The 24,472-nt window shown below is 27.0% G+C and overlaps 2 protein-coding genes across 6 annotated transcripts; both read right to left on the reverse strand.

Moving 5' to 3' along the window:
- Positions 1-9,009: 9,009 nt before the first annotated feature.
- Positions 9,010-15,442, reverse strand: LOC127263893 (protein ACCELERATED CELL DEATH 6-like). Of its 2 annotated transcripts, none has more exons than XM_051293181.1 (6): positions 14,936-15,442; positions 13,884-14,030; positions 12,987-13,049; positions 12,087-12,134; positions 10,884-11,323; positions 9,010-9,853 (listed from the first exon to the last, which is right to left on the reverse strand). In XM_051293181.1, the coding sequence occupies exons 1-6, from the start codon at positions 15,411-15,413 to the stop codon at positions 9,242-9,244; spliced, it is 1,788 nt and encodes a 595-aa protein (XP_051149138.1). In that variant the 5' UTR covers positions 15,414-15,442; the 3' UTR covers positions 9,010-9,241. The 2 variants fall into 2 exon arrangements, with proteins under 2 accessions (XP_051149138.1, XP_051149137.1); XM_051293180.1 differs by having other exon boundaries at positions 12,987-13,097.
- A 2,586-nt stretch (positions 15,443-18,028) lies between these two features.
- Positions 18,029-21,535, reverse strand: LOC127263366 (uncharacterized). Of its 4 annotated transcripts, none has more exons than XM_051292352.1 (9): positions 21,331-21,535; positions 21,081-21,192; positions 19,978-20,030; positions 19,868-19,904; positions 19,694-19,759; positions 19,380-19,475; positions 18,549-18,690; positions 18,352-18,431; positions 18,029-18,248 (listed from the first exon to the last, which is right to left on the reverse strand). In XM_051292352.1, the coding sequence occupies exons 1-9, from the start codon at positions 21,444-21,446 to the stop codon at positions 18,147-18,149; spliced, it is 804 nt and encodes a 267-aa protein (XP_051148309.1). In that variant the 5' UTR covers positions 21,447-21,535; the 3' UTR covers positions 18,029-18,146. The 4 variants fall into 4 exon arrangements, with proteins under 4 accessions (XP_051148309.1, XP_051148307.1, XP_051148311.1 ...); XM_051292350.1 differs by having other exon boundaries at positions 21,081-21,201; XM_051292354.1 differs by having other exon boundaries at positions 21,294-21,530.
- Positions 21,536-24,472: the final 2,937 nt, after the last annotated feature.

Genomic DNA, 24,472 nt, shown 5'->3' on the forward strand with positions numbered 1-24,472 from the left:
ATACCATACTAATAGGGATATTTTTGTCTTTTTTACTACAATCCAATATAATACTAATATTAAAAAATCTACATGCAAAAAACAAATGTCACCCTTCCAATGGGACGGTGGAAATATATAAATTGAAAGATTGATTAATAATCCTCTCAATTTTGCTTCGAGTCTAGTTTGTAGGGTACTAGGTTTTACCGTTCATGGTTTGCCTAGTGTGACTTGTCTTATCGGGCCTAATTTGTAGGGTATTAGATTCGGCCGGTAATTTACCTAAGACGCATTTTCGAGTAACGACCGTAGGTTCTCACGTCATAAAAAAAATATATATATATATATTAACTTATCACAAGTAATTTTTTTCTTGATTTTTTCAACCTAGAACAAATTATACAAGTTCGTTTTTTTATGCATTACACATTATTTTAAATTTTATAATAAATATACATTATTTGCTCTCGTAAAATATTTAAAAAATAATATAAAATTACTTCATCCCAATAATATCACAATTTCTCAAAATATTTGTAAAATTTTCAGTAACTAACAAAAATTTCACTATTCTTAAAATACTTGTTTGTTTTTTTTTTTTTTTTTGAAATAATTTTTGTTGTGTGAAGTATAAGAAATTTTGTCGGTAATATAAAAAATAAATTTTTGTATCAAATTATAAATTTCTATTAGATAAAAAAAATATATATATATTATACATTGAAAATATGTCAGGTAAAAATTTTGGTTAGGTGAAAAGATTTTAAAACAAGACATACCCTTTCTTTTCTTAAAGATTATCATATTCGAGTTTTTTTTTTTTTTTTATTATTATTATTACAAAAATTATATTGATATATGTGTTTCGTTTTGATTCCATATAATTAATTTTTTACTATGAATTCGTACAATATTCCTGATTAAAAAAAATATATTAAATGTTATTTGAATAAAAATTTAAATTCAAATTTTAAAATTAACAAACCAATTATTTTGTTTTAAAAAAGAGGTAATAGAAAAGACTCCAAAGATCAAAACACAAACACACTTGACTTCATCTTGCATTTTTTTTTTTTATAATAAAAATTTTTTAAAAATTTTAAGTATCATGATTAAAAACATTATATACTCCCTCCGTTGTACAATGTGTGTTCATTTAATCGAGTTTTAATAAAAATGAATAATAATTATTAATTTTTTTTTTATAGTAAAAAACAGTATATAACTGAAATAATTTTTTACTTTAAAAAAATAAAAATATTTTTCAAGAACAATAAAAAAAGAAAAATAAATATAAATTTAAACAACGATAGAGTATATATATATATATAAAGTATTTAACTTTTTACTATTATTAGAATTTAAAAAAAAAATTAAAATTTCCCAGATTTTTATTTAAATAATATAAAAACAATAAACAAATAAAGCAAACACTCCTCTATCACTATGCATGTATTTTCCCTTTTCCTTTATACTTTTTGACATTTTCTCTAATTTTCTACTTTGCAATTATAATTAGATTTTATTTATTTTTTAATAAAATCAATAATAATGCAAGAATCGTACGAACTTAATAGGTGCTTTCCATTGAATTTCTTCAGTAGCTTTTAATAACTTTCCTTATTTATTTACTTACCTTCAGCAAATCACAACCACATCTCACATTTTAAACAATTATTTTGTTTTTTACCCGTAAATTTTTAAATATTAGTATTATATTAGTTTGTAATAGAAAGACAGAATTGTATGATATAATACAAAAATAATGACATTTGTATAATATATTATAAATTATAAGAATAATTATTATGTCGAGTAGTTAATACAATTATTAAATTAAAAAATAATATCTTTGTTTTGGTACAACCAAAAATAAAAAATATTATCATTTTTATGAGACTTAGAGAGTATTATTATTATTAATAATAAAAAATAATAACTTATAGTTCTTCATCTTTGAAACAACTACTTTCCATTGTTCCACAATATTTTAGCATGAGTTCCATTTACGATACGATTCAAAATATTGTCTTCAAACAAAAAAATAAATTATTCTAAACACCGATCAACAAAATTCAAAAGAACTTAAACAAATAAATTAGTGAAATTTCAACAAGACCAAAAAAATTTCAAGATCATAAAGATAATTGATGGTTGTTGAGTTGAAGAAATTCTTTTGTTATTTTTTACTCCCTTCGTCCCAATACAATAGTCTTGTTTACCATTTTTGTCCGTTCCAAAACAGTAGTCTTATTTCCATAAATAATCATATCACCATAAAACTACCCCTACTTTTTTATTTTTATTACACAATTTTCATTGCTTTTTATATTAATACACCCGTATGGACAAAAAAATCTTTTATCCATACTTTTTATTAATTATCAATATAATATTAATATTTCTTAAATATTGTGTCCAACCCAATTAAAACTATATTAATATTAATGAGACGGAGGGAGTATTTGATATTCGTAAATGAATTTATGTCTCTAATTGTCATCTCTCAGACAAACCTTGCAAATAGAATTTAAGCACAAAAACATGTGAACTTACAACATTCAAACTCCAATAATTAGGGACAAAATAGTAAAAAAGAATTAGTTATTATTTATTAAAATAAAAGTAATAAAAATATGAGTGAATAAATTGTTGAATATGAAATTGAAATAATATAATTATTTTTTTAAAAAAAAATAAATAAAATTGTTTAGATTACGCATAAATTTAACTAACACTGAGAAAAAAAACAAAAAAAAAAGCATAGATCATATGTTGAGCATGTGCATCATGTTACAAAATTTATTTAAATAATTATATTAATTATATTGTTTCATATAATTTTTGATTGACTTCCGATTATAGATAAATAAATAAATTACAGACTTAAGTTTTTTGGTGAGATCATTTAACAATGGTATCTGATGCCTCATTCCAACCAACGTTAATAAATCAAAACAATAATAATTATTGAATTTTAAAAATGTTATTAAATTTTTAAATTCAACATGTGATCTCTTAAAAAAAACTGAAAAGTTGATATAATTATTCCGATAAAAAAAATAATATATTTTTCCTTATTTTTGCAATTCTAAAGATTTTTAATTAATAACAATTCACTATTTATGCAATGGCAGGTACAACTAAGCAAGTGATTGTTCCACCTACCAATGCTTAAAATAAGTATAGCAAAAATAAATAAATAAAATTAATTCAATGAACTTTCAACGTTATATTTTCATCTTTATTTTTTATTTTTCATTTTTTATTTTTACCTATGTAGTGTATATTTTAGGTTTTCTCCAAAACTGTGATATTAAATGGTTTTTTTTTTAAAATTAAAATATCATATTCAAATCTCTGATTTTCACTTTAAAAATTAATAAAGTATAAACAATTATAATACTTAAAACACTTCTTCCAAGATTCTAATGCGAACAAAAGTGCACAAAGGTTTCTTAACTTTTTATTTTTTATTTTAAAAATATATAAATAAAAAATATTATTACATCCAACTCATTGTACCATTTGACACTAGGGTGTGTTTGTCTGAGGGATTGAACTTTTTTTTCACTGTTCATTCAATTTTTTTCCCCCCAAAAACATCAAATCAATAACTTATTTTTTATTTTTTATATTATACTAAAAATCAATTTTACATTTAAAATATCAAATCAACACCTATTTATATCACATTATACAACTATTCAAATTCAAAATTTTTACTATTCAAATCCCAACTCAAAATCCAAACCCCCAAACAAACACACCCTATATGTATATGCATATATACACATGTCTGTGTTAATTTTTTATACTCCTTTTTCATGAAATTTTAGAAATATTAATATTATATTGTATGATATAAATGTAATGATATTTGTATAATATATTGTAAATTAAAAAAATATTTGTAATGTTAGGCAAATAGTACCGTTACTAAAAAAAAAAAAAAAAAAAAAAAAAATTGAATAATTATTTGTAGTATAGTTAGTTGAATAGAATGTAAAAATGGAAACCCATCAAATTCAATCGGTGCGTTTCTTTGGTAAATATTTTAAAAAAAATTGATTTGAATTTGATATGATATTTTGTCAAAAAAAAAAAAAAAATTTTGAACAACCCAAAATGAAAATTGTAAAATTCAAATTAATCTATTAAATTTATTTGTTTCATTTGACAAAACACTAAATTTTAAATATTTAAAATTGATTGTAAATTTCAAATCTACTCATTTAATATTTAAAAAAAATATATATATATATTTTTATCTTACCTATTTTAAATATTTCTTATAGTGTGAAAATAAATTAAATAATATTAGTACAAGCATTAAATAGGACGTGGAAAAAGGTTGGTAACGAATTATTTATTAGGCAATTATGTATGAGAATGTGGCGACAAAAAAGGCAAAACGACAATACAATGTTAGCTTAATGTAAACATCAAATATTATTACTTAATTATCCTTAAATTATATTAATAATTAAATATTGTGAATTTCTATACGAGGCAGGCAAGATCTAGATTTTTTAATTTAATAATTTTATAGTGACGACCTCATTTCACATTGTTATTTTTTACGGGACAAAATAAGTAGTCTTTTAATTTGTGACATACTCCTTCCATCTTACATGAATTAAACCATTTGATTAGGGACACGGTATTTAAGGTGAAGATATTTAATTAGTTAATAATAATTAATTATGATATTATTATATTATTTTTTTATAGTTAATAATATTTATACTTTTAAAGAAAATTTAATATATATGACTAAAAAATTAAAATATATGTCTAAATATTTAAAAATTATATAGCAATTAAAAAATATATGCAATATGGATATCATTTTTGTATAGAATAAAATATTCTATAATACAAGTAAATAAAAAATTATTTTTGCTTATTTATAATTAACATAAATCAATTTTTTTTTAAAAAAAAATGTGTAGTTTTAAATATAGATAAAAATATTTATTTTTTTTAAAAGAGTATAAATAAAGGGGTTTTGAGTGGGTCATACGATTATTTATGATGTTGTATGTCATGTATTTAATTAAGTTGATTTATATTTGTTAAATATGTTTTGATTTAATATTTTTTACCAAAAGTAGAAAAATATTAATTGTTACGGAACAGATAAAAATAAAAATAGTGTCAATTGTGGTGGGACGGAGGGAGTAATATTTAAGATAGTGGGAGTTTAATAAATTAATTATACTGAGTTATATTATTATTATTATTATTTTTTTTTTATTTTTATGTGAGCTGTATTATTGATAGTTTTAAAATTTTTATTAAAATTTTTAATGGATAAAATGAATATTGTTTTCTAAAGTATAAAATTTTATATAATACATATATAAAAAAAATACAAATATTTTTTTTTATGATTGACATAAGTTAATGTTATAAAAAAGTATGGAGATTTAAATGTGAATAAATATAGTATTTGTTTATGAAGGAGATTTAGGTATAAATAATTTTAAGTGAATGCTAAGTAGTGTATATACATTATGAAATTAGGTAATTGTTTTATTTATATTTTAAAAATATGGGCGTGTTTTATAAAATTAATTAAATTAATTTATATTTATTAAATATATTTTAAATTAATAAAATTTACTAAATATAAAAAGATGTCAAATAAAATAAGACAAATTAGAAAAAGTGACATTGTTTTAGGATGGATAAAGTATTTTTTTTAAAAAAAAAAAAATCTTTAGTAATATATATTTAAAAATCCAACGCACAATTATTATTATTTTTTAATTCAAAATTTAATATATATATATATATTTTTATTTTAAAAAATTAAATTTAAATATACCAAATAAAATAAAATGAAATAAAAATTACAAGGACGCGTCACGCGTATGCTTGCTTTATAGGTTACTTTTGGGACAAAAGATTGGCGGTAATAAACAAAGACCATTAGCAAGAAATTGACTTCAATTTGGTTGTTAGAATTTATTTTTACATAAGTTCATAATTTCCATTCACGTTCACACTTGTACACATCAATCAAACCGAGTACGAAATATAAGTGGGCTCCACACTTAAAGAAAATATATTTATAATAATAATAATAATAATAATAATAGAGAGCATATTATAAACTACGCTCAGGAAGTCAAACAAACAACCTTCAACACCTATTTGAATTATTTATTTATTTTTTAAAATTTTATTTTTTTGTGATAGATGCACATAATTATATTTTATCCGTCTAATTTCTATTGTCCTAAAGTATATTTGTACGATTTTTTAGGCGATTGTCTTTTTGTTATGATTTGACAAATTTGTCATTGATTATATGATAGAGATTAAAAGTAATAAATGAATGAAGGGTAAAAATGTAAAATTTGTATTTTTTTTAAAAAATAGAACAATAATTATTAAACGTCCCAAATAAAAAAATATGACATTAGTTTATGGACGGAGGGAGTATATTTTGTGGTAATTGAATCTTCAACTTCAAATATGTTAATGTGTTCTTTTTATATTTTTCTATTACATATTTTTTTTAAAAAATTAATATATTATATATATTTATTGTTATTATATAAATTATATAATTCTCTATAATTCAATAAAAAAAATAAAATAAAATAAAATAATCTATTTAAATATTTCACAATATAAAATGTCTCATTAATCTTTCAACACCTATTTGATGCAATGGATCCAATGAGATTGCGATTGATTGATTGAGGATAATGTTTTCTTTTAAAATTTTAGTATTTTATTTTTACTATATAATCATTGTAACATTCTATACATAAATAACATAAATAGTACTTTTTTTCTTCTAAAATTATAGTTTTATTTTGAGTTAACTATTGGATTTAAGTAATATTGATATTATATTATTAATTGATAAAAGATATGAATAATTTTTTATTTTATTTTATTCTTTTTTCTTGGGAATGTATTAGTGTAAAAATAGTGATATTTATGTAATAATAATGAAAAAGTAAAAATAATTTTATAGTGAAATGTGTATTTATGGAAATGATACTATTGTTTTGGACGGACAACAATGATAAACAAAACTATTGTATTGAGATTGAGGGAGTAATATTGTTTTAACAAAAAAATATATTTGAACTAAACAAAAAAGCAAAAATTAAATTAAAATTAATTATTATTATTATTTGAATTTTTATCTTTTAAATAAATCATTATTGAATGCCGGGTTTTATATAAAAATAAATGAACGTTTCACTTAGGGTATGTTTGTTTTATGTTTTGATATTTTTTATATGAGGTACGAGGAATTTTGTAGATAATATAAGAATAAAGTGTGTGTAATATATTAATATTTTTTTCATAAAAAATATGTTGAAAATTTTTGTTGAAAGAATAAAATCTCAGTGCTTTAAATATGTTGATATGTTGGTGACTCTCGTTTCCGAATAAATAATTAATGGTTGTGTTTCCATAACAGTTCGAACTTTTAGGTGAGACTGTCATTCTACATCCGACTAATATATAATATACTACATCCGTTCGGCTCTAAAAGTCTCATTTACCTTTTACGTGTTTTGATATTTGAATATTTATTAATATATCAAAATGTAGTACAAACTAAAAAAAATTGCAAAAATACTTTCATTGGTGTCTTATAATACTAATACAAGGAAATTTGTACAAAAAAAATTTATACAAATATAAAAATATTTTTAATGTTAACACAAAAGATAAATGTGATCCTTAGAACGGACTGATGAAGTATATGCGGAACAATACAAATTAATAATAATACACAAAAATTAACAAAAACACACAAAAATATTACATTAAATACACATTTTTTTATTTTAATTTTTCAAAATTCTAAAATTTCCAAAACTTGTATCTAAATGGATAAAAAATTGATAATACCATCCATTTTCAATATTAAAAATAGGTCATCAAATATTCAATTATTATTATTATTATTATTATTATTATTATTATTATTATTATTATTATTATTATTTTATTTTTAAAATTCACCGAAAGTCTCTAAAGTTTCATAATTTTATTTAAACAATGAAGTGGTGTAATTATATGGATGGAGTATAGCATCATTGTATTTGTCTAATTTTAAATTATACAATATATATTTCAAATCTTCTACTATTATTTTTATTTTAGAATGTCTTAAAATCTTTGCAATTTTTTTCTTTTTACAAATATATATATATTTTAAAATTTATAAATATAATTTATGAAATCAAACAAATATTAAAATTATATCAAAATAAAACTATAATCCCTCTTTTAAATACAATACAAATATTGCTTTATATCTAATTAAATGAGAACCACAATTTTATTTGGATCAAATAATTGAATATCCACAGTGCTGTCAAAATATCAGACAGCTTTATAGTGTAGGCCCACTGATTAATGTAGGCCCACATGAGGGCCCATCTGTTAGAATCAACCCATAATTCAGTCAAACTCTTTCTAAATACTCTTTAATTAATATATATAGTTAATATTTTATTTTTTGTGGGCTTCATAGGCCCAATCTCATTACTTGTATAAAAAATCTATTGTATTGAAGAAATTCTTTCCTTATATTATCACTTTGTATTTTTAAGGTCCCTTTCTATATACATATTAAAGGAAAAGAAGGGTATACTTGAAAATTTTTCGCGTCATTCGCTCCGGAGATGTCCATGTGGCACTCACGTAACTCGGCGGAGGACACGTGTCCGTTAGATCAACGACACTCGACGGACCCATGAGCTTTTTTTGGAAAAATTTTAATTTATTTATTGCTTTTTTAAATAAAGATATTAAAGAATTTCAAAAAAAATTGAAAATTCATGTGTCCTCTTGGTGTTGCTGACCAGCCGGACTCGTGTCCTTAGGCACTGGAAGACTAAAATTACAAAATTTTTTCACAAGACTAGTTTGCAACATGCTTTAATTACGAAACTAAAATAATAAAATAATCCAGTTACGGAACTAAAAAAATCAATTTATCCTTAGAAGAATAATTATAACAAAATGTCAAACACACCCGTGTGGATCCTATCCCTTATCCCCACACACATAGTATGTATACACACACTAATGTATGTATATATATATATTATATGTGTGGAGATAGAGGGATATAATTTATTTTTGGGACAGAATCCGATAGGCAAACCTATCAGTTAAATAAAAAATTCAATCTTCCGAATCGCTCAAAAGAATCACACTCAAAGTGATCAAACACGGTCGTGTTGATCAAATCCATTTCTCCGCAACCCGATCAATAGAACGGCCGGGAACTCTTCTTCCCGAAGATCCCCGGGCCGTACGTAACCCTAACCAAGTCGACGAGCAGCGGAAACTGGAGCCGAACAAACGAAGTGATCGGAAGCAGCGCCATAGCCAACACGGTCACAAGAACCCAATCGCTCTTCCTCCCGAACACCAAATACAAAGTTACGCTAAACGCGACCATCATCGAGGTAATCGACAAAAACAGTGATCCGAGCCCATAAATCAGTCGCTTCGGGAGGATGATCAAGAAATCGTCCTCCGCGTAGCGCGACGTCAAGATCGACAAGAACATCAGAAGAGAGGTTACGGAGGAGAAGAGCGAGACGGCGTCGGCAATCGCAAATATAATGAAGACCGGGTCGTTGGAGAAGATCGGGAATCCACTCCCGAGGTTGCCCCCAGGGACGGTGATCGCCCCGGAGAACATCACGGTGGCGATTAGCGCGGCGGCGATCGTGCACGAATTCGCCGTGTCTTTCATCCATCGTTCCCCTTGTTCTTTCAAGATCTTATGCTCTTCGGAGAACACCGTTTGCGGTGTTTTCCCGGCGACGTTTTCGCTCTCTCGGGCCGAAGGATGAACAAAGTTTTCGACCTCCTGTCAAAGATTTTTTTAGAATTTTTAATTATTTGTTACATGTTTCTTTCTTAGAAAACGGTAAAATAAATACTTAGTTTTTATATTATACTATTAAAAATTAATTTTACATTTTATTTATATTACATTACATAGTTATTTTGATTAAAACTTTTATTATTAAAAAACAAGCAAGAAACTTATGTATTTATATTGATGAAATTTTGATCATGAATATATATATATATATATATATTCGATTATCACTTTCAATTTAATTTCAATGTATATATTTTTGGTCTTGTAACTTTATTTTCTTTTATTTTTTTGAAATCTCACCTGAGAAACCATTTGAGTTTAATCATTAGTATATAATAAAGAAATTATAAAGTTTCTCTATATATTATGATTTAATTTGATTTTTTATCTTGCATATTATTACCAATAAAAATATTCACTTGCACCTTTCAATAAAAATAGATAATCTCCCCTGATAAAATATTTAAAATTAATTAATTCAAACAATATCACACCTTTTCAAAATACTTTTGCAATTTTTAATAATTAATATTAAAGAGAAAACACCAAATTCAAAACACAATAAAAACACCACCTATAGAATATGAGGTAAATATTATCCTCAATCCATTAAATTATCCATAAATATGGAATTTTAATGATAAAATATAAGGCCATGAAGATCACAGGCATAATTGGTATTTTAAATTAAATATTTAATTTATATTTGTAAGAAAAAATTATTATCTAATAATTTATATACCTATAAAAAAAATAACAGTGCCAAAACTTTTATAGATATGTCACTACAAAGTAATATTTTTATAACGGATTTTTTTCGTCTTTAAATCAACTTTTTCCGTTACTAATGACATTAGAGACAAAATTAGAAATAAATTACGTTAGCTACGTGAACTTTAGGAATAAAATTTTTGTTACAAATATGTTATCTTTTTTAGTATGTAAAAAAATAGTTTAAAATTAAATAAATAAATGCCGGAAGAATAAAGAAATTAGGGTTTAGGGTACGTACTTTGAACCATTGAAGTTCTTGTTGCATCTGTAGGGCGGCGCCGGAGATTTCATTAAGCTTTGCTGCCGGAGCAAGTTTTCCGGCCAAATGCAAGAGGTTATTCTCCTCGACATCTATGGCATTCGAAAATAAATATTTGTGATCGCTCATTTGATAAATGAGATTAAAAACATCCTCGCATCGATTTTCAACAGCCTCGTGGAATATTGACTGCCTCGAAGGAAGTCTAATGGCATGAATAGCTAGAGGAAATATGTCGATAATCATTTCCACAGCCTCTTTAACCCCTAATGCCGCGGCGTGAAGCACGCCTTCTTCATAGATATACCGGGATTCAGCAAAATTGCCAATAGTCTTGAGTTTTGTGCACATCAACTTGAAGAGGTCGAGAGCTTGCTCGTTGGCGAGGGACTTTTTTTTTACGGTCTTTATATGAGGTACTAATTCATAAAATTTATATATGTGAGAAAAAAAAATATTTAAGTTAAACTTACTGCATAAAGTACAATTTAAGAGGTTTAGAACCTACTCGTTCGCGAGGGACTTTTTTTTTACAATCTTTATATGAGGTACTAATTCATGAAATTGATATATGTGAGAAAAAAAAAAAAATCTCTTTAAGTTAAACTTACTGCACAAAGTACAATTTAAGAGGTTTAGAGCTTTCTCGTTGGCGAGGAACTTTTTCTTGACGACCTTGATACGAGGTACTAATATATGAAATCGATATATGTGAGAAAAAATAAAAAAATCCCTTAAGTTAAACTTACTACACAGTACAATTTAAGAGGTTTAGAGCTTGTTCTCGTTGGCGAGGGATTTTTTTTTTTTACGATCTCTATGTGAGGTACGAATTCATTAAATCGATATATGTAAGAAAAAAAAAAAAAATTGTCTATTTAAGCTAAAGTTACTAGACGAAGTGCAATTTTAGTTGTGTTGTAAGAGACTTTTCACTACTGTTCTATAAAAGTCATTTTTGTGCGAAAGACATTGTGTATTGAAGAGCAAAAAAAAACTTTTTAAATAAAATTTTGAAAATTTTTGGAAATAGGAAAATTAAAATTGAGTGTTTTATAGGTATAATTTTGTAAAAATAAAAAATATTTAATGTTACATTTTTTTTTTGGGAAAAATTATTGATGATAATAGTGACAAAACTTTAAAAAATATGTAGTAGACTAATATAGCTAAAAAGTTTACCTAAATATTCCAATAACTTCCAAAGCATGGCATGAGAACTTTGAAGCACTGCATGGAAAAATAAAATGAATTAGTATTAGAGTTTGTTATTTCACTTATCAAATTTCAAATTATTATATCAACCAAAGACACTCAAAAAAAAAAAAAAAAAAAAAAAATTCAACCAAAGAAACTCCAAAGCTATAATATGTTTATGTTGCCAAAATATTTTTTGCATTATTAATGTAATATTTCTTTTTTTTAAAAAAATATAAATTTAAAATATTAAATCAAATTGTATGCTCAAAACATCACATTCAACATGGTTATTTATATCACATCATTCTAATCAATGTTTTACTATATTTAAACTAAACTAAAATCTAAAATACTTCCAAAACATATATCTCAATGTACAAATAAGTGAAAGAAAATATCAGATTCAAATTAAAACAAAATTTTTCGATCTAGAACATGTTCTTAATTATCTTCCAATTAAGTAAGTAGCTTTAAAAAATCGACAATTCTTGTAACCAACCTAATTGAGTAGCACAAAAATTTGTTGCAAATTTAAATTATGCGACAATTAAAAATCACATGTAGCAATTTGATGACAATATTAAAAGCCGTCTTTCTTCTTCTTCTTCTTCTTCTTTTTTTTTTTAAAAAAAAAAAAATCTTGACTAAAACCCAACTTCAAGTTTTCAATTAATACAGTGATGATTATTATCGACAAGTTGGATACATAAACATTCATGAATTTAAGGTGGGTTGGAGTAGGAAAAAAAAAAAGGGCATGGAGATCCAAGAACGCTCCGCCGCTTACAAAATAGGATTGGTTTAAGAACTCGTTGTTTATATCAGGTGTACTTTATTTCCGATAATAGAATCGAAATGAAATGAAATGAAATGAAATATTACCTTGTGGTTTGTTGGTATGGTGAAGATGATCAATGCTCTCAATGTCATGGTGACTACTAATGTCTGAAATCAATGTCGAATGAGATCTCAATTTAGTTGCCACAGGTATCCCTTTACATTGTTAAAAAAAAAAGCCAAGAATCAAAAATTCAAATCTATATATATATATATTCTTGAGATAAATGTATTTTTAGTTTCTATCTAATTCATAGTCATTAAAAATATCCTTTGTCACTGTCACTTGTGTTGACATGGACTAGCACATGACAATTTCTTAAACTCCGTGTCCGATCAAACATGCATAAGTTTCGCTGACGAAGAGTGTACAAGTTTTTCTTAAAAAAAAAATCTAATTTACGATAAATGTCATATACAAGAGTAAAAATTTATATTTTATCCCATTCTTTCAAAATTTAACTTTTGGGGTTTGGTACAGTGGAAATTGAATCCAAATAGTGTCTGATGTAATATAAATAACTATTCGATGAAATATCATGAATGAATAGTTTGTTTTGTAATATATTAAATGAAAATTATGTACTCCCTTCGTCCCGTTATAAAGTATCTATTTTTTCATTTTAGTCTGTCTCCTAACAAAGTATCTATTTTTTTCAGTAAATGTATTATTTATCTAACATTACAAATACACTTACAACTTACAATATATTACACAAATGTCATTACCTTTATATTACACGTACTAATAAAATTATTTAAGTCATTTCTACTTTATTCCTACTATATTTTAATATAATACTAATATTTCTAAAAGTACGTGCAAAAAACAAATGGATATTCACTTATGAGACGGAGCAAGTATTTGATACGAAATTTTGGGAAAATGAAAATGACAAATAATTGTATTGAATTATGTAGGTAGGTATGGAGGGAGCATACGAGATGAAATGAAACGTTCCCAGAAGCTGAAATTTCTTTTGTTGGAAAACACAGATTTCCCAATCAGTTTAACTAAAGCTGAATAACCATCTGGATATTTAATCCCCACCAAATACGGGTATTTCTCCACCAAATACATACCAACATCTGCACATTAGTGTATATGTTGAATCAATATATTCACTATAAAAATATATAAGCATTTTAAATATGATCGGACAATATATAACAAATAAATAGACATCACACACTTTATTGTAATATAATATAAACACAATATATTTATCCGACAATATATGACAATAATTCGTCATCCAAAAATATATATATATATATATATGACAATAGTTCACACATGTCATTAGTACTTTCAGCATATAATAGGATAACAGACTATAGACAACACACAGACTATACATATTAATAATGATATATATATATATAACATATGTTAAGTTTCAACGACAATGATATGTTGTCATTATATATATATATATATGATTTAAAATATTATTCATGAATTTAATTTACGTATAACTAATTAATATTTCAAACAATAATTACAATAGATTTATTCGATTTGGGATAATTATGCAATTTTAATTAGGCACCGAAAAACTAAAAAAAATACATTATTTTAATATAAAAATTATATAGATAAAAAGTAAAATAAAGTATTTTAAAAATTTTGTCAATGAATTAATCAAAAATAATAATGGAATAAGTACAAAAATATAATAAAATAAGTAAAAAAAAAAAGATAATGGCAAAATTTGTTATTGTTATATAAAATAAAAATAATACTTCATCCCAGTCCGACTTTAAGAACCACAGTTATTTTTAAGTTAATATTAATTATTATATTAAAACGCAGTAAAAATCAAGTGAAAAGAGCAATATAAGAATATTTTCAATATTAATACAATAACATAAAATATAAATATAACCATCAGAGGTGGACTGTGTAGTAAAATATAACTATGAATTCATGGATAACTTTTTCTTTAAATAATTAAATTATGCATAAATTTAACTGACGATAAAAAACTCACCAAAAAATTCGGCGTCGATCGTGTGCAAAAGAAGCCGCAATCCAGCCATGCCAGCGTAAGGGTTTTCACCGTCCGACTCAGGCGCGTCGCCCTTGGTGATGCTGAGCAAGTATCCAAGCACATTCTTATGAGCGTACTCGGCGGCGTTTTGGACCGGAAAGTCGCCAAATTTGTCGGGAATGTAGCACAAGGCCGGCATTCTTTCGACTAAGACTGCGGCGGCTTCTCGGTTGCCGACGGAGGCGGCAATGTGCAGTCCGGTCGAGCCTTTGTCGTTTTTTATGGCCACGCAGTTGTCCGGAATCCATTCTAACAATTTTTTGACAAAATTAATATCTTTTCCGGTCCCGACCGCCGCCTCTATAGCAGTGAGTATGCCGTTGTTGTCGAGCCACGTCAATGCCGCCGTCGGGTCGTGTTCGAGAATTCGCTGCGCCGCCGGCCAATCGCCGCGGAGCGCAGCTCGGAGGAGAGGCATTTGTACGTTGAAGAAATCCTTTGGAATATTCACTTGTTCTGCCGTAATAAATATTATATAAAAATATTATTCAAATAAAATTTTAAATTAAATATTTTATTTCAAATTAAAAGTAGAGTTTTAAATTTTTTTTATAAATAATTAAAATGTAAAAGTATGTAATTTAATGTAATATTACTTGAAAAAATATATATATTGGACGTAATATTTTTTTTAAGAACATTCTGTTTAATAAATAGTTTAAAAAATTCAAAATATTATGTAAAAATAGTATTAATATTTTAATTTATCATTTAACATGGTATGAGAAATCATATGAATTTTCAGAGGATAATGGTCATTAAACAATAAATGTCGAATAAAATTTACTACTCCCATGTTACACTCCGATATATTATTTTATTGGTCAGTGAAAAGTATTTAAAAGTATTATGATATTTCTTTCGTCTCATATCTATCTATCTATTTATTTTTTTTACGAAGTTTAAAAATAATAATATTATATTGGAATGTAGTAAAAACAAAATAAATGTAAAAATTTATAGTAGTGGTATATTTGTAATATAATGTAAATTTTAAAAGTAATTTTAATAGTAGGTAGATATTAGTGTTACTAAAAAAATAAATGAATATTGTGTTTTAAGACAGAATTAAAATAGAAAAATTGATAGATAATTAAAACATTCATAAGTATTAGTGTACAATTTCTTTTATGATATTCAACGAATAAAAATAGTAATAAAGATAATTTAAATTGAATCGAAGAGATTATTATTTTTTAATGAATAGTATAAATATAAGATTTTTCGAAGTGCCTGGCAACGGCTGCGGTAGGTTGTCCGGTGGAGGCTCAATATCCGCCGGGGCGGCGGCACCGGTGGCGCCGGAACTGCGAATAGTATCCATCGGATCATAGAACAGCTCCCCGAGCTTGATCCACACGTGCCGGGCAGTCGGGCAGCCGGCGAAGAATACAAAGTGCAGCTCGGGATCACCGACGGCGCCGATGATCCAGCCGCGGGCGATCTTGTCGGTCCGCCACGTGTCGTAATCCTGGTCTTCCGGCGTGACGGGATTGGAAGGCGCGGCGACTCGGCCGTCGATGAAACCCAAGAGGTCGTGGCTCTCGAAGAGGGTAATTATTTGCATCCTCCATATTAGGTAGTTGCTCGAAGCTCGCCGGCCGGTGAGCTTGAAGGCGACGAAATTTGAGATGTTGACGGTGGATAAGGACATGTACGTCGGAATATTCGATTGGTGGTGGTGCGCCGCCGCCGGAGCTCCGGAGGTGTCCGCCATTGTTGGAGTGATCGAATTGGAATGGATGAGGGAGGGAGTTGTGTGGGGAAATGAGTTCAGGTCCCTCTTTTTATTACTATTTTCGTTTTTGGAGAACTAGTTTTTTTTTTTTTTTTCAAAATAAATAAATAATTCTTTATTTGAGGATGTGTTTGGTTGGGTTTTCTAGACTTTTGACTATTTTGAGTTAATTTGATATATACTTTTTTTTGTGAGTAAATTATTTGTTTGACTTTTGCATGCAAATTAAGGTGAATTGATATTTTATAATATAACTATCCTTACTCTTTCATTATTATTATTATACAATTGTCATTACTTTTTACACTAATACATTCGTAAGGGCAAAAATATCTTTTACTTATACTTTTTACCCACTGTAACTGTAATATCAATATTTTTTAAATCTCGTATCCAACACAACCATGACTATAGTTTCGAAACGGAGAGATAATTTGAGAAATCAATTCGGTGTCATTCTCTTAATAGGAATAATCATAATAATGACGTGGCATTCCTCACGTGTATGGCACGTAAGATGCACAATATGTCGTACTTAAAGTAACCAAAAATTAATTTAGAATTTAAAGAGAATAAATATGCAGTATTTTAAAAGAAAAATATGTACGGACATCTACTATTAATATTAGTGCAGCTATATTCGTTTCTTCTTTGTTTTTAAATTTGAAATTCCTCTTTCGCATGTCACACTACAGGTATAATACATGGTGTTTTTCTTTTTTTCTTTTTTTGTTTTTTAAACATATAATGATGCCATCAACTACTTTTTAGTAACATTTTTTTTTTCCCTTAATCATCTGCCAACTACATTGGACAAGGCAAATATTAATATTATATTTCCATGTAGTACAAAAAAAATAAATAAATAAACAAAAATACTTCTATTAATGTTATATAATATAAATGTAAAAATATAATATTAAATATAATAACGAAAAAAGCAAATGGATACGTTATTAAGAAACGGGGAGAGGGGGAAGTATTAAAAGTTTGAAATTGACACGATTATTTGATGTTATATAAATAAATATTCATCTAATATTTTGAATATAAATGAAATAAATTTTTTATTTAGGTAATTAAGATAGGTTCTAGATTGTATATCTTTCTCGGTATATTCAGGTAAAATGTAAAAGAATAAACCAAAACATCCACATACATTTCAAAATCATGAAAAAAAAATGATCTCAACAAATTAAGGGTGTGTTTATTTACACCCAAACCTTAAATTCCTACTTTTTGAACTCACACGTTACTTTAATATCAAACTTAAATCAAAATTTTCCGAACCCGTCAAAAAGAAATCTTCAAACTTAATCAGATTTTACGGCAAAGTTGTACATATCGGAACAACTATTGTGTGACATATTACATATATAATTACAAAACTAATGCCCTATTCCTATCATAACATCAAGAATCGGCAAGTGAACATGTCGAAGGATCGAGGCATAGCAAACTTACAGTTTGATCATCAGCGTGTAGTCGAAGATGAGAGCTTGCATCGACAACAACCTGCAACCAACCATCACCATTAATCATTTAATCCGCAGGATTAAATCATTGGTGTACGACATAAATGAAAAAAAATAAAAAATAAAAATAATATGATCGAGACTTCTTGGAATCCCTGGTTCTGATAGAGGACTTGTGCAGCCTTGTTCTCTCTGGACACGTGAACAAACACCTTCTCTGCACCTACATACATATATTGATGTTTTCATTTGTATGGAAAGTTCGGTTAATTAAAACTTGTGGATGTAATTTCAATATATATACACATTTTCATGATGTGAGTATATTTGTGTGTTGTACCATCTTCTTGAGCCGACAAAATGGCGAAGCGCAGCAGGCTGCAGGCAATTCCACGGCGACGCGCTGAAGTGGCGACGCACAGGTTTGAAATGTAGGCGTATCGTATCATGGATGCCCCTCCATTGATGACAGTAATATTTTCCTGTTAAAAAGGCAAGAATTCTCATATGAGTTGCCAAATTATGTTTGTCGATATATAATAAAAAAGGGCAAATTACATAATACCTCTCATATTTTATTTATTAAGTGAAGTCTTCGTATAGTGTTAAATTAAAGTATGACTGAAACACTCTTTTCACCCAAAACGATGTTGGCCGTGCCTAATTATACAAGTATTTATAGCTGATCAACCTTTCGTTTCATAGTTTTTGTAAAAATTAAGTCACGGCTCGTATCCAGAAAAAAAATATGAAATGAAGGCTAATTCAATTATTTCTATATTTATTTTATTCAAATAAGACTATCTAGTACATGTTACATTAGGCGAGTGTTCACAACCGACATCAATTTTGGATGGAAATAGTGTATTTAACAAAGGAATTTTAAGCAATATATGAAAACGTAGTACAAATGAAATAGTACAAATGAAATAGTACAAATGAAGGAAAGGAATATTATTCAAAGGAATATTATACTATATCAAAGTGTAGTACAAATGAAGGAAAAATGACTACTTCTATTAGTGTCTTATAATATTAATAGAAATGACATTTGTAAAAAAAAAAAATTATACAAATATAAAAATATTTTTAATATTAAGTACAATTACTAACCTTTAGAGAAGGACGGAAAGAGTACAATTTACATATATATATATATATATATGTGTACCTGTGGGGATATCTCTCCGTAGGATAAGTATCCGAGGCTCAAGTCCAGCGTTCCAACCACGACACAGTCTGAAGATGTGGTGCCATCCTCCTGTACCTGATAGTTCCTTTTTTAAGTTAATACAATGATGAATTGTCAAGAGAAGGGATTATATGGACAATGTGGCTAAACCTATACAAAAAAAAAAATAACATATTTGTAAAATTTCGTCCCTTTAAGTTCACAATGGAAAGAATGGATTTAGAAACGAAAAATTTTCGTTACAAAAATGTTATTTTCTTTGTAGTGATGTGTCGCTTGGATCGTTAAGTTACCATTACAATGCATTTGCAAGGCTGTCCCAGCGGCCAAACACGTCTTCTTTTCATTTGATTGAACTCCTGACAAACAAAAGATATATATATATATATGGTTTAATTAATCAATGCAGCAGCTATTGAGACACAAAAGAAGCTGATCTGGTGGTGTTCTTTAGTTCTCCTATATACCTGCTCCGCAAACATCTGTTTGTAGTTTCCGATGTATCTGCAGCGAATGTAAGAGACATCGAAATTCTGTAATAACCATATAGATATATACTCAGTGCACACATGCTCACCGGTCAGTTTTCCGGCCCTCGAAATAACTCTCAGCCCTCAGCCTTGCCGCCGCCTGCCAAAAACCAGCCGACGCAACCACCACATATCAAATATATACGACGGATGTTTCGGTGCGGATCCAAAAAATTCAGCACCGTGCTGATTATTTCATATAGCACCAATTCAAATTTCAAACAACACCAAATATATTTATATAGGAGCACATATATATTTTATAGAGCACTCCACATACTCTTGTAAAACACCTGACGTACTTATGTGGAGCACCGGTTTAAAAAAACAAATAAATAGCACACAACTCTTATTTCAAAAGCAGATAGCACTAAAGATCTCATTTACTTTTTTGCGTCATTACAGTTAACATTAAAAATATCTTTATATTTATTACAAGACACTAATAAATTATTTTTGTTATTTTTTCTTAATTTGTACTACATTTTTTATATAATAATTAATATTCAAAGATTAACCAAAAAAAATAAATAAAACCCTTAAAACCATAAAGAGGTAGTATTTACTTTGTGCTTTCAGGAAATATCAGCACGGTGCAGACATCTAATGTTAGGATGCTGAATAATAATGACACCTTAATGACAACGATCGTATAAACCAGAGAACATATAAGAAAAGGATAAACAACATTACATTCAAATTATCATTCAAATAAAAATATATAAAAATATACTTCCTCCGTCCCAACTTAAAATACTATTTTTACCATTTTTACTTTTGCGTCCGTCCTATTCCAAAGTTTCCCTACCTTATTTTAGTAAAAATAATCATTTAACTTTTATCTAAATTACAAATATATCGTTACAAAAAAATATTAGAAACTTTTACATTTCCACTGATTAATAAAATATTATTATTTATTAATCTAATACAAAAACCACAAAGGTCCTTTAGACCCGACGAAGAAGTATGAAACGATTCAATCCAAAATATATTTTTTATATCAACACAATTCTTCATTATAAAAAAACACATCTATCCAAAAAAAAAAAAAAAAAAAACACAAACTGAAATCCTACCACTATCACCACTGCATACAAATCAAAACTAATGTGAATAAAGTCTCATAGATAATGAGTAGCAATTTTACCCAATATTCATTATCGAATCGAGCCTCGCGCGCCACAAACTGCGCAAATTCACCTCTGCTACTTCGTCCTCCATTAACGCCGGCCACAAGCTTGAACCCAGCGGATCTAACGCTGGAAGAGCTGAAATCATCAGTAGCATACATAAAATGCAATTATCTGCTTTGAATTCCAGTTGAGAAATCGAGTATTTCAGACAGATCGAAATTAAGTACCCATCGAAGAGGCATTTTTCGAATGATGGATAATCACCTTGGAATTCGTCGTCTTCTTCTTCTTCTTGTGCTTCTGTGCAACAAGGGGTGAAATTCAGCGGCATAGGTTGATTTATTGGTGGAGAGATGAGGCGGTGGGCGGAGGACGATCATCGGAAATGGAACCAGCGGTGGGCGGCGCCGGCGGGGAAGCAACCCTAGAGAGAATTCGCCTGTGGAATAAATGTGTGATTGAGATTAGTTTCAAATTCAACGGATAGATTGAGTTTATTTTATTTTATTTTATTTTTTAAATATAATTAATTTTTAAATTTAATAAACTTACATTTAAACAATAATATATTGAAAAAAAAAAAATTATAAAGACAATATACAAATGCAATTAAGAATTGGTATTGTAAACTTATGATGCCAATAATTTTCTTTTTTTTAAAAATAATAATAATAATATCATATTAAATATTAAAACATGCCTAAAAACTTAATTTATACTTATTTTCTAAAAAATTTTCGTAAAGTAATAGCGTTGTTGATTTATTTTCTTTGCTAACAGGACACGTAGCTATTGTTTATTATCATGTAAGTTTTAGACTTTGTTCTTTTGATTAAAAATTTTAATACATTTTTTCAAAAAAATTAATATATTATATTTTTTTATATTATAGACAAATTTTTTTATAATTCAAATAAAAAAAATATCAAAAGACAATAAAAGTATCCATTTCTAGTATTTTTTTTTATAATGTGGAAATCCACAATCGTTACCTAAAAATGCACCGTAGGTAAACCCCCGATCGAACCTAATATCCATCATAATATCCATTTTTAATTTTTTTTTTTTTATGACGTAAGAATCCGCAACTGCTATTCGAAAGTGCCCACCAGGTGAACCACTGACCGAATTTAATATCCATCCTAGTATCCATTTTTAGTATTTTGCGAGTAGATACATTGGATATTGTTAATCTTAGATTCAATTGATGTTGGACCTATTATTTTGTATTAATTTACTTGAAGCTGTAAGAATTGTTAGGGCTGTTATTTATTTATTTATTTTGTATTAATTTTAAATTGTACAAATTGTTGATTATTTTATTTTGTAATATTGATTTTGAGATGTACAAATTGCTGAATTTTGTTATTTTGTATTGATTTGGAGGTATAAGGATTGTTAAGACATGTTATTTTGTATTGAATTTGAGTTTTACAAATTGTTGGATTTTGCCAATTTATGTTGATTCGTAGCTACAGGACTGTTAGGCCGGTTATTTTGCTATCTTGTGTAATTTTAAATTGCATAGATTGTTGGGCTATGTTATTTTGTATTGATTTTAAGTTGTACAAATTGTTGGATTCTGTTGTTTTTGTGTGTTGATTTTGGAGCTACATGGGTTGTTAGACATGTTATTTTTCTATTTTGTATTGATTTTAATTTGCATAAATTGTTGGATTCTGCTATTTTGTGTTGATTTTGGAGCTACATGAGTGGTTAGCGCTGCTATTTTGGGTTGATTTTAAGTTGCACAAATTGTTAAGCTTTGCTATTTTGTATTAAATTTGGAGCTACGTGAGTTGTTAGGCATGTTATTTTGTGTTAATTTTAAGTTACACAAATTGTTGGGCTCTGCTATTTTGTATTAATTTTGGAACTACGTGAGTTGTTAGGCCTGTTATTTTGTGTTAATTTTAAGTTGCACAAATTGTTGGGTTATGTTACTTTGTGTTGATTTTGGGAGCTACGTGAGTTGTTAGGCCTATTATTTTGTGTTGATTTTAAGTTGCACAAATTGTTGGACTATACTATTTTGTGTTGATTTTGAAGCTATATAAGTTGTTAGACTTGTTATTTTGCATTGATTTTAAGTTGTACATATTGTTAAGCTCTGCTATTATGTGTTGATTTTGGAGTCACATGGGTTGTTAGGATTGTTAGGCATGTTATTTTGCTATTTTGTATTAATTCTAAGTTGCATATATTGTTAGGCTATGTTATTTTTTGTTAATTTTGTGTTGATTTTGAAGCTACATGAGTTGTTAGGTCTGTTATTTTCTATTGATTTTAAATTGCACATATTGTTGGGTTGTGCTATTTTGTACTCTCTCCGTCTCATATACCGTGTCTGTCACACTGTAGATACGATATTTTATGAGGGATGTAATTAGTACATAATTAATAATGTATTAGTGAAAATAATTATTCTATAATATAAATAATTATAAATTAAGATTAAGATAACTAATTAGTTTAATTAAAATTAAAAAATAAATAAATAAAAAGTTTAAAATAAAATTAAAGTGTGTAATATTTTTTTAAAAATGAAAGTGACATGGAATGTGGGACTGACAGAAACGGCAATGTGGAAATGATATGTGGGACATAGGGAGTATTATTTTAGAGCTACAGAGATTGTTAGGCTTTTTATTTTGCTATTTTCTTTTATTGATTTTAAATTCCACAGATTGTTGGGCTTTGTCATTTTGTGTTGATTTTGGAGTTATAGGATTTGTTAGACCTGTTATTCTGTGTTGATTTTAAGTTGCATAGATTGTTGGGCTTTGTCATTTTGTGTTGATTTTGGAGCTACAGGATTTGTTAGACCTGTTATTCTGTGTTGATTTTAAATTGCATAGATTGTTGGGCTCTGCTATCTTGTGTTGAATTTGGAGCTACAGGGATTGTTAGGCCTTTTATTATATATTGATTTTAAATTACACATATTGTTGGGTTATGCTATTTTGTGTTGATTTTGGAGCTACAAGAGGTTTGTTAGGCTTATTAGTTTGTGTTGATTTTGAATTACACGACTTTGCTATTTTGTGTTAATTTTGGAGCTGCAGGGTTAATAGACATATTATTTTACTAATTTATATTGATTTTAGTTGCACATACTATTTAACTATGCTATTTTGTGTTGATGTTAGGGTTACAGAAATTGCTATACTTGTTATTTCCTAAAATTGCATAATAAATATATTAGATAATTGGTATCAAAATTTTCCAATTTTCAATAATCACATATTTCAATATGAAAAAATACTTCCTCCGTCTCATGTAGTATGTGCGCATTAACAATTGTATTTATAAAAATAATTATTGTATAATAAAAATAATTATAAATTAAGATTAATATATCTAAATAGTTTAATTAAAATTATAAAATTTAAAATGTTGTGAGAGT

This window comes from Andrographis paniculata, unplaced genomic scaffold (genome assembly GCF_009805555.1).
Source record: "Andrographis paniculata isolate CXL003 unplaced genomic scaffold, ASM980555v1 Contig69END, whole genome shotgun sequence".
NCBI lineage: Eukaryota > Viridiplantae > Streptophyta > Magnoliopsida > Lamiales > Acanthaceae > Andrographis > Andrographis paniculata.